This window comes from Berghia stephanieae, chromosome 12 (assembly GCF_034508935.2).
Source record: "Berghia stephanieae isolate SIO BIC M18660-M18661 chromosome 12, UCSD_Bste_1.3, whole genome shotgun sequence".
Lineage (NCBI taxonomy): Eukaryota > Metazoa > Mollusca > Gastropoda > Nudibranchia > Aeolidiidae > Berghia > Berghia stephanieae.
This window is the reverse complement of record NC_088371.1, coordinates 7,752,504-7,764,112: the sequence shown is the minus strand read 5'-3', so window position 1 is coordinate 7,764,112 and position 11,609 is coordinate 7,752,504. Positions and strand designations below refer to the sequence as shown.

Below are 11,609 nucleotides of genomic sequence, written 5' to 3'. Positions count from 1 at the left end.
CCGATCACGCAACGTAATGGAATCTATAGCTAAGAAAATATGAACTTGATTTGTTTAATCCTCTTAGCTCCTTGTGGAGCATAGGGTCTCTACTGGCGTCCGTCATTTATTTCTGTCCTTGGCCATCTCCTTGGTTAAAAGGAGCTTTTAAGAAGAGCTTTTTATATAGCGCAATATCCACTAAACAGGGGCGGTTGGTCACATTGTATTTAAGGCGGCACAAATCCGAAATACAGAATCAAATTTTATTGGTCTAGTAATTTAACTTAATTTGACCTACTTTGTATGTGTGTGTGTGTGTGTATGTGTGTGTGTGTGTGTGTGGAGGGCGGTATTGCAATTGTTTGCATATGTGCGTGTATTTGTGTGTGCGTGTATGTGTGTGTGTGTGTTAGAATATTAACGAGACATACTCACAAAAGAGCATCAATTATCTTGGACAAAACTTGTCTGTTAACTTTCACCTGTTCATTATAACGACTCACAGACGCAGCATGTCCTGTTTCCAACTGATTTCTTATATCTACAACGTTGAAAAGTTTATATTTAACAGCATCTGTGACATGGCTATTTGATTCAGAATGTTTCTTCAGTGCCTGAGAGATGTGCGCAATATCACTGAATCCTCCTGTTGTCCGTTATAGCATACATCACCAAAAAATCAAGCAATAAAAACAATGAAGCGTTTTACGGCTTTCACTGGCAGTAAGCCATTCAACATTTTAAAAATAATCATTATTAAATCGGCGCTGTCTCCTCGGAGTGTTAGAAACTAAGTTAAAAATCACTGGTTTGTGTGGACCTAAATCTTTCACCACTATTTTCTCTTGAGGGGATAAGTGTCGGAATTGATTATCAATTAAAAAATCAACATGATTCATGATTGGTTACAAATTACAGAAATAACTTTTTAAAATAAAATGATTCAAGATAAAAACAGGTAGGTTTCATAAACAATGACAACAGCGATAATACATTTTCTCTGAATACGAACGGTATGACACACAACTTTAGAATAATAGAATTCAAAAATCCACATTTAATTCCAAACGCAAAGCACTTGTTAACTTCACACACAATCAGCGACATCTTTATAATTATACTATTATTAGTATTAGACAATGCACACAATACAAGTTGAGTAGGGATCGTTGGGAGTGTGCGGGGATGAAGGACTCCGTGGGGTCAGGGATTTTTATTTATAGTACCATGGGGCTCTTCTCGGTGCATACTTTGTTTACTGTTCTTTTTTATATTTAATATATATTTAAGAAAAACAAACAATGATGAAATATATATTTATTACCACTCTCTTCATCCGTATATCTAAGTGAAGCAAAGCCTCTTCTTTCAGTGATAAAACTGATATGGTTTTAATTTATCCCAAGTAGGACCTCAGGGCGTGCATCGCTAGATTGGCCGTCTTGGCCTAATTATTTTAGCAGTGAAAGACAATAGTTAGTTGGGGAGGGAGGGTGGAGGGAGATTGGGGAGTGGTAACTAACTTTCTTCAAGGTACAACGGAGTATAGGATAAGGACAGGACGGCCAAACGAAGACTGGCTCATATAAACAAAAAAAACGTCCCCACCACACCACACCCTCCGCTCATTGTCACCCCGCGCAGGCAACGGGGGAAAGATGAAACGTGCCGATTTGACGCTACCTTCGCGGAGCGACGCACGAGTCATCAAATATTAAATTCAAAACAAAAAGCAGTATGTGCTAAATTTTTAATTTTATCAAAATTTTAAAATTGAAGTTTTTTGTTTGGCTGACATGTTAATCTACGGAAAATATAGGGCGGCACAAAACAACTTCGCTCTATTGACCGACCGCCGGTGCCACTAAAAATGCTAAAAGCGCTTTACAAGGGATCCCTGGCCAACAGTAACACTTAACATGGAGTACGCGACATGAAGCCTGTTAGGCGATATTACATTTTTTTCGGACAGATATAGAAACAACGCTGTTAACGGCCCCGTACTCATTTTAAACCTGAGCACGGTTAGAGAATGTGAGTAAAGAGTCTTTTTCCAAGGACTCAACTTTGCGCCGAGCGGAGCGAGGCTCGAACCCATGACCTTCCGATCCGAAAGCGAGTGTCATACCACAAGACCTCATATAGCCGCACAGGTGATGCCTGCCGTTTTCATTTCTTCTGACAGTGAGCGCCTCCTTGTCTGTTTTGGACGACCCACCTTTCGTGTCCTATGGAGGGGGGTTCCAGTCAGACCCTTGAGTGAAGAATAATATATAAACCTTTTAGATAATTTCTATTCGTTATAGAGGAGAAAGGGGAAGGGCAATAACAACTTTACCCGTCCGGCTCAACCAAGATATAAGGATGATTCAATATGTAACCTATTGGTCAGATTCAGCGTGGGTTACGCAACTGGATGCGTGGGTTGACGGAGGCAGGAAGCAATAACAAACCCACATGGTTGCCATTACCTCTACCATCATTCTCGCTCACGGTTTGTGGAAAGCACTTAATTACAGGCACGTAATAGTGAATCTAGTTTTTGTTTTGAACATTTCTATTATTATTCTTTGTAAATTGACCCATATTAAAAGAAACATACAAACAAAAAAGGCATGACCAGTCACTAACAATGCCGTGTAGTGTGTAGACAGTAACACAGTACGGTGAACATGACTGACACTGACATTGGGGTCGGAATGTCGGAACCCATGAGTCGTTCGCAACTCTGCCTCACGTATTCATTTAATCAGTCAATTTAATTTTTATTAAGCTTGCGTAAAACATACAAACAAAAAAGACATGACCAGTCACTAACAATGCAGTGTAGTGTGTAGACAGTAACACGGTACGGTGAACATGAATGACACTGGGATCGGAATGTCGGAACCCAGTAGTCGTTCGTAACTCAGCCTCGCGTACTCATTTAATCAGTCAATTTAATTTTCATTTAGCTTGCCTATTCTTCAAGTTTATGTTATATTCACCTTTTCTATTTAAAAAGGGTAATCCAAACAGACCATAAACGATTTTATAATAAGCCGACTTCAATTTCCATCACATACGAACTTATTTTGGGTGTTTTTTTTTTTAACCAAACCGTTTGACTCAAATTAAAGCTTCGGCATTGGATAAGGAGCGAGGTCCCTGTTGCCATCTTGCTTAGTTTATACAGAGACTGGGTTGCCACCTTGGCTGTTCTTGATAAATAGTAAAATAGTACAACCTTGTGCAATATGAGAGAGAGAGAGAGAGAGAAAATTTTGAACAAAAAACGAATCTCTCTTCATCCTCCCCTCTCTCTCTCTCTCTCTCTCTCTCTCTCTCCTCTCTCTCTCTCTCTCTCTCTTCTCTCTCTCTCTCTCTCTCTCTCCTATTTCATCTGTCACACTGTTTGACAATCTTCATCACCTGGCTCACTTGTACTTGTAATATCGGGTGTGAGGTAAAATTTTGAACAATTATTATTATTTATAAGATGCAGAATCTTTTCAAATAAACGGATAAAATAGAGATTAATTCTAATCGAACAGTGGAACACAAAGGCAGAATTTGCGAACAATCTAACACATAAGTGTCGTGGTCTTATTTATAAAATGCAGAAACTTTGCAAATAAACGGATAGACTAGATGTTATTTCGATTCGAAAAGTGGAACACAATAGGAAAATTTGCGAATACCCAGTCCAGACATAAGCGTTATGGTCTTATTTATAAAGTGCAGAATCTTTGCAAATAAACGGATAAAATAGAGATTAATTCGATTCGAAAAGTGGAACACATAAGCAGAATTTGCGAATGCCCGGTCCAGACATAAGCGTTATGGTCTTATTTATAAAGTGCAGAAACTTTGCAAATAAACGGATAGACTAGATGTTATTTCGATTCGAAAAGTGGAACACAATAGGAAAATTTGCGAATGCCCGGTCCAGACATAAGCGTTATGGTCTTATTTATAAAGTGCAGAAACTTTGCAAATAAACGGATAGACTAGATGTTATTTCGATTCGAAAAGTGGAACACAATAGGAAAATTTGCGAATACCCAGTCCAGACATAAGCGTTATGGTCTTATTTATAAAGTGCAGAATCTTTGCAAATAAACGGATAAAATAGAGATTAATTCTAATCGAACAGTGGAACACAAAGGCAGAATTTGCGAACAATCTAACACATAAGTGTCGTGGTCTTATTTATAAAATGCAGAAACTTTGCAAATAAACGGATAGACTAGATGTTATTTCGATTCGAAAAGTGGAACACAATAGGAAAATTTGCGAATACCCAGTCCAGACATAAGCGTTATGGTCTTATTTATAAAGTGCAGAATCTTTGCAAATAAACGGATAAAATAGAGATTAATTCGATTCAAAAAGTGGAACACATAAGCAGAATTTGCGAATGCCCGGTCCAGACATAAGCGTTATGGTCTTATTTATAAAGTGCAGAAACTTTGCAAATAAACGGATAGACTAGATGTTATTTCGATTCGAAAAGTGGAACACAATAGGAAAATTTGCGAATACCCAGTCCAGACATAAGCGTTATGGTCTTATTTATAAAGTGCAGAATCTTTTCAAATAAACGGATAAAATAGAGATTAATTCTAATCGAACAGTGGAACACAAAGGCAGAATTTGCGAACAATCTAACACATAAGTGTCGTGGTCTTATTTATAAAATGCAGAAACTTTGCAAATAAACGGATAAAATAGAGATTAATTCGATTCGAAAAGTGGAACACATAAGCAGAATTTGCGAATGCCCGGTCCAGACATAAGCGTTATGGTCTTATTTATAAAGTGCAGAAACTTTGCAAATAAACGGATAGACTAGATGTTATTTCGATTCGAAAAGTGGAACACAATAGGAAAATTTGCGAATACCCAGTCCAGACATAAGCGTTATGGTCTTATTTATAAAGTGCAGAATCTTTTCAAATAAACGGATAAAATAGAGATTAATTCTAATCGAACAGTGGAACACAAAGGCAGAATTTGCGAACAATCTAACACATAAGTGTCGTGGTCTTATTTATAAAATGCAGAAACTTTGCAAATAAACGGATAAAATAGAGATTAATTCGATTCGAAAAGTGGAACACATAAGCAGAATTTGCGAATGCCCGGTCCAGACATAAGCGTTATGGTCTTATTTATAAAGTGCAGAAACTTTGCAAATAAACGGATAGACTAGATGTTATTTCGATTCGAAAAGTGGAACACAATAGGAAAATTTGCGAATACCCAGTCCAGACATAAGCGTTATGGTCTTATTTATAAAGTGCAGAATCTTTTCAAATAAACGGATAAAATAGAGATTAATTCTAATCGAACAGTGGAACACAAAGGCAGAATTTGCGAACAATCTAACACATAAGTGTCGTGGTCTTATTTATAAAATGCAGAAACTTTGCAAATAAACGGATAAAATAGAGATTAATTCGATTCAAAAAGTGGAACACATAAGCAGAATTTGCGAATGCCCGGTCCAGACATAAGCGTTATGGTCTTATTTATAAAGTGCAGAAACTTTGCAAATAAACGGATAGACTAGATGTTATTTCGATTCGAAAAGTGGAACACAATAGGAAAATTTGCGAATACCCAGTCCAGACATAAGCGTTATGGTCTTATTTATAAAGTGCAGAAACTTTGCAAATAAACGGACAAGATAGAGATTAATTCGATTCAAAAGTGGAATGCAAATGCAGAAGTTGTGAATACCCGGTCCAGGCATAAGCGTCATGGTCTTGTTTAAATGAAACAATGCAGTTTTAAAAAATTTATGGTCATTGAGTAATTAAGCTAAATATGCGGAGTTCAAATAGATAACTTGATCTGTGAAATTTTTTATAATTAGCTGTTTTTATTCTCCATCATTTAGATTATGTGATTAAGTTTATAATTGAAATACAAACTTTTTCTCACTTATCAATGTTTTGCAATAAAGGAGAGTGTGAGTGAACCTGTGCAAAGAAAATTATTTGATAGAGTGATATTTATCATGCTTTTCAGTTTGTAGTTGAATTCTAGAATGGATTCTTTATAGTTCTCATTGATTGTATGTCAGTATGTCAGTCTTTAGGACACCGATTACCCTAATGCGGTCACAATTTACAATGTGACGGCCACAAGCCCGTTAAACGCAGAGTGGGGTATTGTTGTTTGCAAGTAATGCTATAGTTTTAATAGGATATCTGTCTCCTATTAAAATACATTCCTGTGTTGGATTTTGGATTAAATTCATGTCTTCTTCGGATTATGGGATATTTAATTTTCATGGATTGTGATTGTGATTTTCAAGACTATTAATGTAAGTAAATGCCCAAATAGATATTTTTATTCATTTATTCTTTATTTTTATTTTTTTAGTTTTGTTTTGTTTTGTTTTGAAGCATTTATTATAAGAAATAATGTACATATGCAGTTATACACCAAAGAACTGCTTATTATTAATAATAATATATTAATTATATAATAATAATATATTAATAATAATAATAATAATAATAATAATATAAATAATAAATAATAATAATAATAATAATAATAATAATAATAAAATAATAATAATAATAATAATAATAATAATAAGTGCATTGAGTGAAATCCCAATCACGGTTGCCCAAATAAAACTGGCGCTAGAATCCCGACTACCTGTCTAAACGAATGTTGTTTGTACGATACATACTAACTACACGTTCAATATCGGGGCAGAAAATATGCGTTTGGTTTTATGAAATTAAAACAGTAGTCCCACATTGTTCTTTGAGGTTATTTGTGGTTGCATTTGCTTTGAAACTTACACATTATATTGTGTTACATTGTTTACAAAATATTTCTGGTACTCGTATGCATGTGTAGTCAACGGTCAATCGTGTTCTTTATTATTTTATTATTAATTTTGGCTTGGCATCTTACATATGTGAATTTGACAGGTTGTTATGGATGGTAATTACTCGTATAACATTAAGTGATTTTTAAACATTTTTACGGCGTTTTAAATGTCTTTCTTGCATTCATTGCCGAGCACCTCCACTTTTCTGTTACTATTTTAACGATCAGCTGATTTTCTCTTGCCTCCCCTTTAATTTCGCGGACTTTTTTCAGAACGAGGCGTGGGAGTGGTTAATTCATTATTAGTCCCTCAAAAGACTTGGTTACATACACACTTCCAATGAGTTTGGAACCGGAAGAGTAGAAAGTGTAACGTCACAACTTCTCTACCCTATTGCTTTCAGTTACCAGACCAGCAAATAGGTGCATTTAGGTTATTATCATCTTGCTATATTTATCATCATTTACATAATTATGAATTACTGTTATACTCCCCCTCCCCCCCCCCCCCACACACACACCCCGCTCTTCTCCCATCCTTAGAGTCTAAAGGGATGAGGGATGATACGAAAAATTACGTCATAGAGGACTTTAAATCGTCACGTGACGAACTCCGACTCGATCATGTGAGGCTCAACGACTTTTCCCGTCGCAGAAGTCGAAGGTCAACTCGTATCCTCTGTCTCAATCAAGTCTGAACAAGTGTTGAAGAGAGCTGATGCACGATTATTGCACGTTAATGGAAACAGGCAATAATAATAATAATAACAATAATAATAATAATAATAATAATAATAATAATAATAATAATAATAATAATAATAATAATAATAATAATAATAATAATAATAATGATAATAATAATAATCATGATGATGATGATGATTATGATGATGATGATGATGATGATGATTATGATGATGATGATGATGATGATGATGATGATGATGATGATGATGATGATGATGATGATGATGATGATGACGACGACAACAACAACAACAACAACAATAACAACAACATTTTAATGGAAAAATAGAAGTTTAAAATAAATTTAAACAAATATCGAAAATATTCTACATTATGTTGTTTTTATTCTTGTCATGTTAACTGACCCAAAATCTAGATACATTTTGAAAACTGAACCAAAATCTAGATATTATATTATGAAAACTAAACCAAAATCTAGATATTATATTATAAAAACTGAACCAAAATCTAGATACATTATGAAAACTGACCCAAAATCTAGAGATACATTTTGAAAACTGATCCAAAATCTAGATATTATATTATGAAAACTGAACCAAAATCTAGATATTATATTATGAAAACTGAACCAAAATCTAGATACATTATGAAAACTGAACCAAAATCTAGATACATTATGAAAACTGAACCAAAATCTAGATATTATATTATGAAAACTGAACCAAAATCTAGATATTATATTATGAAAACTGAACCAAAATCTAGATACATAATGAAAACTGAACCAAAATCTAGATACATTATGAAAACTGAACCAAAATCTAGATATTATATTATGAAAACTGAACCAAAATCTAGATACATTATGAAAACTGAACCAAAATCTAGATACATTATGAAAACTGAACCAAAATCTAGATACATTATGAAAACTGAACCAAAATCTAGATATGTTATGAAAACTGAACCAAAATCTAGATACGTTATGAAAACTGAACCGAAATCTAGATACATTATGAAAAAAAAAGAGCCAGCCCTGTAATATAACTAAACCGAATATGACCACATAGCATTCGCCATTTTCATACACGTGAAATAAAAAAAATGCTATGAGGTTTGTCCTTTTTCTTATAAATGTTGTTTGCTTGTCCTATATAAGCTATGTGGTCTTGTGGTATGACATAAGAACTGTGCGATAGACTAGCGTCCTATCTAAAGGATAGCAATCAATTTGGTATTGTCCGTTTCACGCTATAGAAACCGGGATAAACTCCTGTTCCATGTGCCTAATGGCTCTGAAGGACTACTTTACTTTACTTTTTTGTTACTGACGATGAGTGCGCTATGTGGTCTTGTGGTATAACACTCGCTTTTGGATCGGAAGGTCCTGGGTTCGAGCCTCACTCGGCGCATGTTTGAGTTATTGGAAAAGGCTCTTTCCTCACATTCTCTCACCTTACTCAGGTGTAAAATGAGTACCTGGCCATTAACGGCGTTGTCTCTGTCTGAAAAAAATTGTAATATCGCCTAACAGGCATCATGTCTTGTTCTACATGTTTGCTGTTGTTGGTCAGAGGTCCTTTGTAAAGCGCTTTCAGAACGTTTAGTGGACATTACGCTATATAAAAGGTCAAGTTTTTTTTAATGCTTGGTTAGTATAATCATTAGTGGTTAAATTAATATCATCTGTTCGATCCAATTTGTTCTTATTGTGTCCTGAGCAGTTCAAGTCTCACTCTTTATTACAGCCGAACCTCAGTATGACAGTAACGGTGGGAACAGACTAAAATCCCTGTTATAAAGAATCCTGCTATGGCCGAATTTCAAGGGAAATAACCCAAATTGCCTTAATATATATATATATATATATAAATATATATATATATATATAACTATTTATATAATATATCTCTCTCTCTCTATCTATCTATCTATCAATCTATCTCTCTCTCTATCTATCTATCTATCTCTCTCTCTCACACACACACATACACACACACACACACACACACTAAACATAAAATAAATAAATAAATAAATTATTCTTTTAAAAATTCCCTTTATTCATCCCATATGGTGAAATTTGTCTCTAGGGTCTATTCCAATGAAGACTGGAATAACCCAGACGTCAGCCGCAGTGCAGCGCCGCAATTGAGCTAAGGCGAGGTGTCTTGCTCAAGGCCACACAGCACAGCGGTGGGTGATCGAACTCGGTACCTTTCGGGTACGAAGCAAAGACCGTACCGCTGAGCCAATAGTTCTAGCCTAGCTCTATGTTGCCTTCATCTGAGCCTGACACGGGCTAATTCACTGTATTGGGCAGCGTGGCTCAGTGGTACAGTCTTTGCGTCGTTCCCGAAAGGTATCGAGTTCGATCACCCGCCACTGTGCTGTGTGGCCTTGAGCAAGTCACCTCGCCCTAGCTCAATTTGCGGCGCTGCACTGTGGCTGGCGTCTTGGTTACTCCAGTCTTCCCTTGGAATAGACCCTAGAGACAAATTTCCCCTATGCGATGAATATAGGGAATTTTATTTTTATTTTCTATTTATTTTATTTCAAGATATTGAGTGAGTTTCGGCACCCCAGTTATGACCTATAAGGCATTTAAAAGCCCCTGCTAGAACCGGTAAATTTACTTTTAGGCAAAGGAGAAAAAAAAAAAAGACGAGGAATTTCTTATTTAAACCCTATTATAACCGGGTTCCTGATATATCCGGACCTGTTATACATGGATTCTACTGTATTGTAATCTTCTAAAATTATAATTTTGTTTGGGTGAAACAATAAACTTATGATAATAGGCTGTTTATTGGTGTCTTTATTTTTTCTTTTGGACGGCTTTATCTTGCTCTTCTTGTTCCTCTTCCTTTTGTTCTCTGTCTTCTAGTTGTCCTTCTTCCTCTTGTTCATGTTCTTTTTCTTCTTTGTCTTCTACTTCGGCACACAGTTTAGTCCTTGAAAAAAGACTCTTTACTCACATTCTCTCGTAATATACTCGAAATTGATAAAGGCTTGTTGAACTTATGATAACGATAGTATGAGCTTGGCTATGAAGCTCATAACATTGCCATCCGGAAGTACAACGGACCAACACACAAAACTGTGTGTATCCATGAACGTTTATAGTCAGGTTAATACAGTTCAGTGAGCATTACTCATAAACGCGGATGGTAAAAAAACAATAACAAAGACCTGAGTGACGTCATCTTCGAACTATCTATACCGTGAAATGGATTTGACTAAGGGCACCAGTTGAGGCGACTAACATCAGCCCTCAAATATGCCATACAAATAGGATTCAATAGTCTGATGTCACGTCCGCCCAACAACGAGCAGCTCGTTTCTAAACAAAGAAAATCGGTACTTTTTATTCTTCATGCTTGTTCACATGTCATGTGATCAGAATGTATAAAAGTCAAAACATAGTCAGAACTATAATGTTTTTGTCCTCTAGATACACGTTTATGCTCGTCGAGGAAGTATTTCATAAGGGCGTCCGCCATTGTTCTGATAGTTTAGAACCACTGACTAAGTTACTATGCGTCATTACTAGGGAGGTGACGTCACGACTGTTGAAGCCTATTGAAAAAAATGATTGAATATATTATGGTCGTACTCTGGAATAACACATATTTAAAAATTTGACCAGAAAACTCGTCCTTCAAATATCGATCGATCATCTTGGCAAAAAGACTTCGCGGATACATTACTAAATTCTGGTTAGACGTCAGAGATAACTGGTACGTTTTCTCAAGACTTTCCAAGATTTTTCTACAAGAGAAGACCTACCAATTATCTATGTCGTATATCTGGAATTTAGCAATGTATTTATATCTTTATTGGGTTTTTTGTTGATGGCTGAAGAAGGGGTTTGAGCCCGAAACGTTCCTTGTTTGGTATTCTGTTTTTTTTTGTAGTTATTTTTTTTTTTTGTAGTTCGTATTTTTTTGGGGTTTTTTTTTTGTTTTTGTTTTTTTTGTTTTTTTGTAGTCGAGTTTGTTTTTGTTTTTCTTGATTTGTTTTTTGCTTTTTTTTTTTTTTTTTTTGGGGGGGGGGGGGGGGTTCATTCTTTAAAGCTG

At 35.5% G+C, this 11,609-nt stretch overlaps 1 protein-coding gene across 2 annotated transcripts in view; it reads left to right on the top strand.

Moving 5' to 3' along the window:
* LOC144957795 (uncharacterized) overlaps positions 1 to 9,378 on the top strand; it is a 35,966-nt gene extending 26,588 nt beyond the window's left edge. Inside the window, exon 13 of one of the 2 annotated variants that reach the window (XM_078889223.1) lies at positions 7,363 to 9,378. In XM_078889223.1, coding sequence (XP_078745349.1) covers positions 7,363 to 7,517 — 155 coding nt within the window. In that variant the 3' untranslated portion in view covers positions 7,518 to 9,378. The remainder of the gene's footprint in view (positions 1 to 7,362) is intronic. The other variant, XM_078889224.1, reaches the window with a different exon arrangement.
* Positions 9,379 to 11,609: the final 2,231 nt, after the last annotated feature.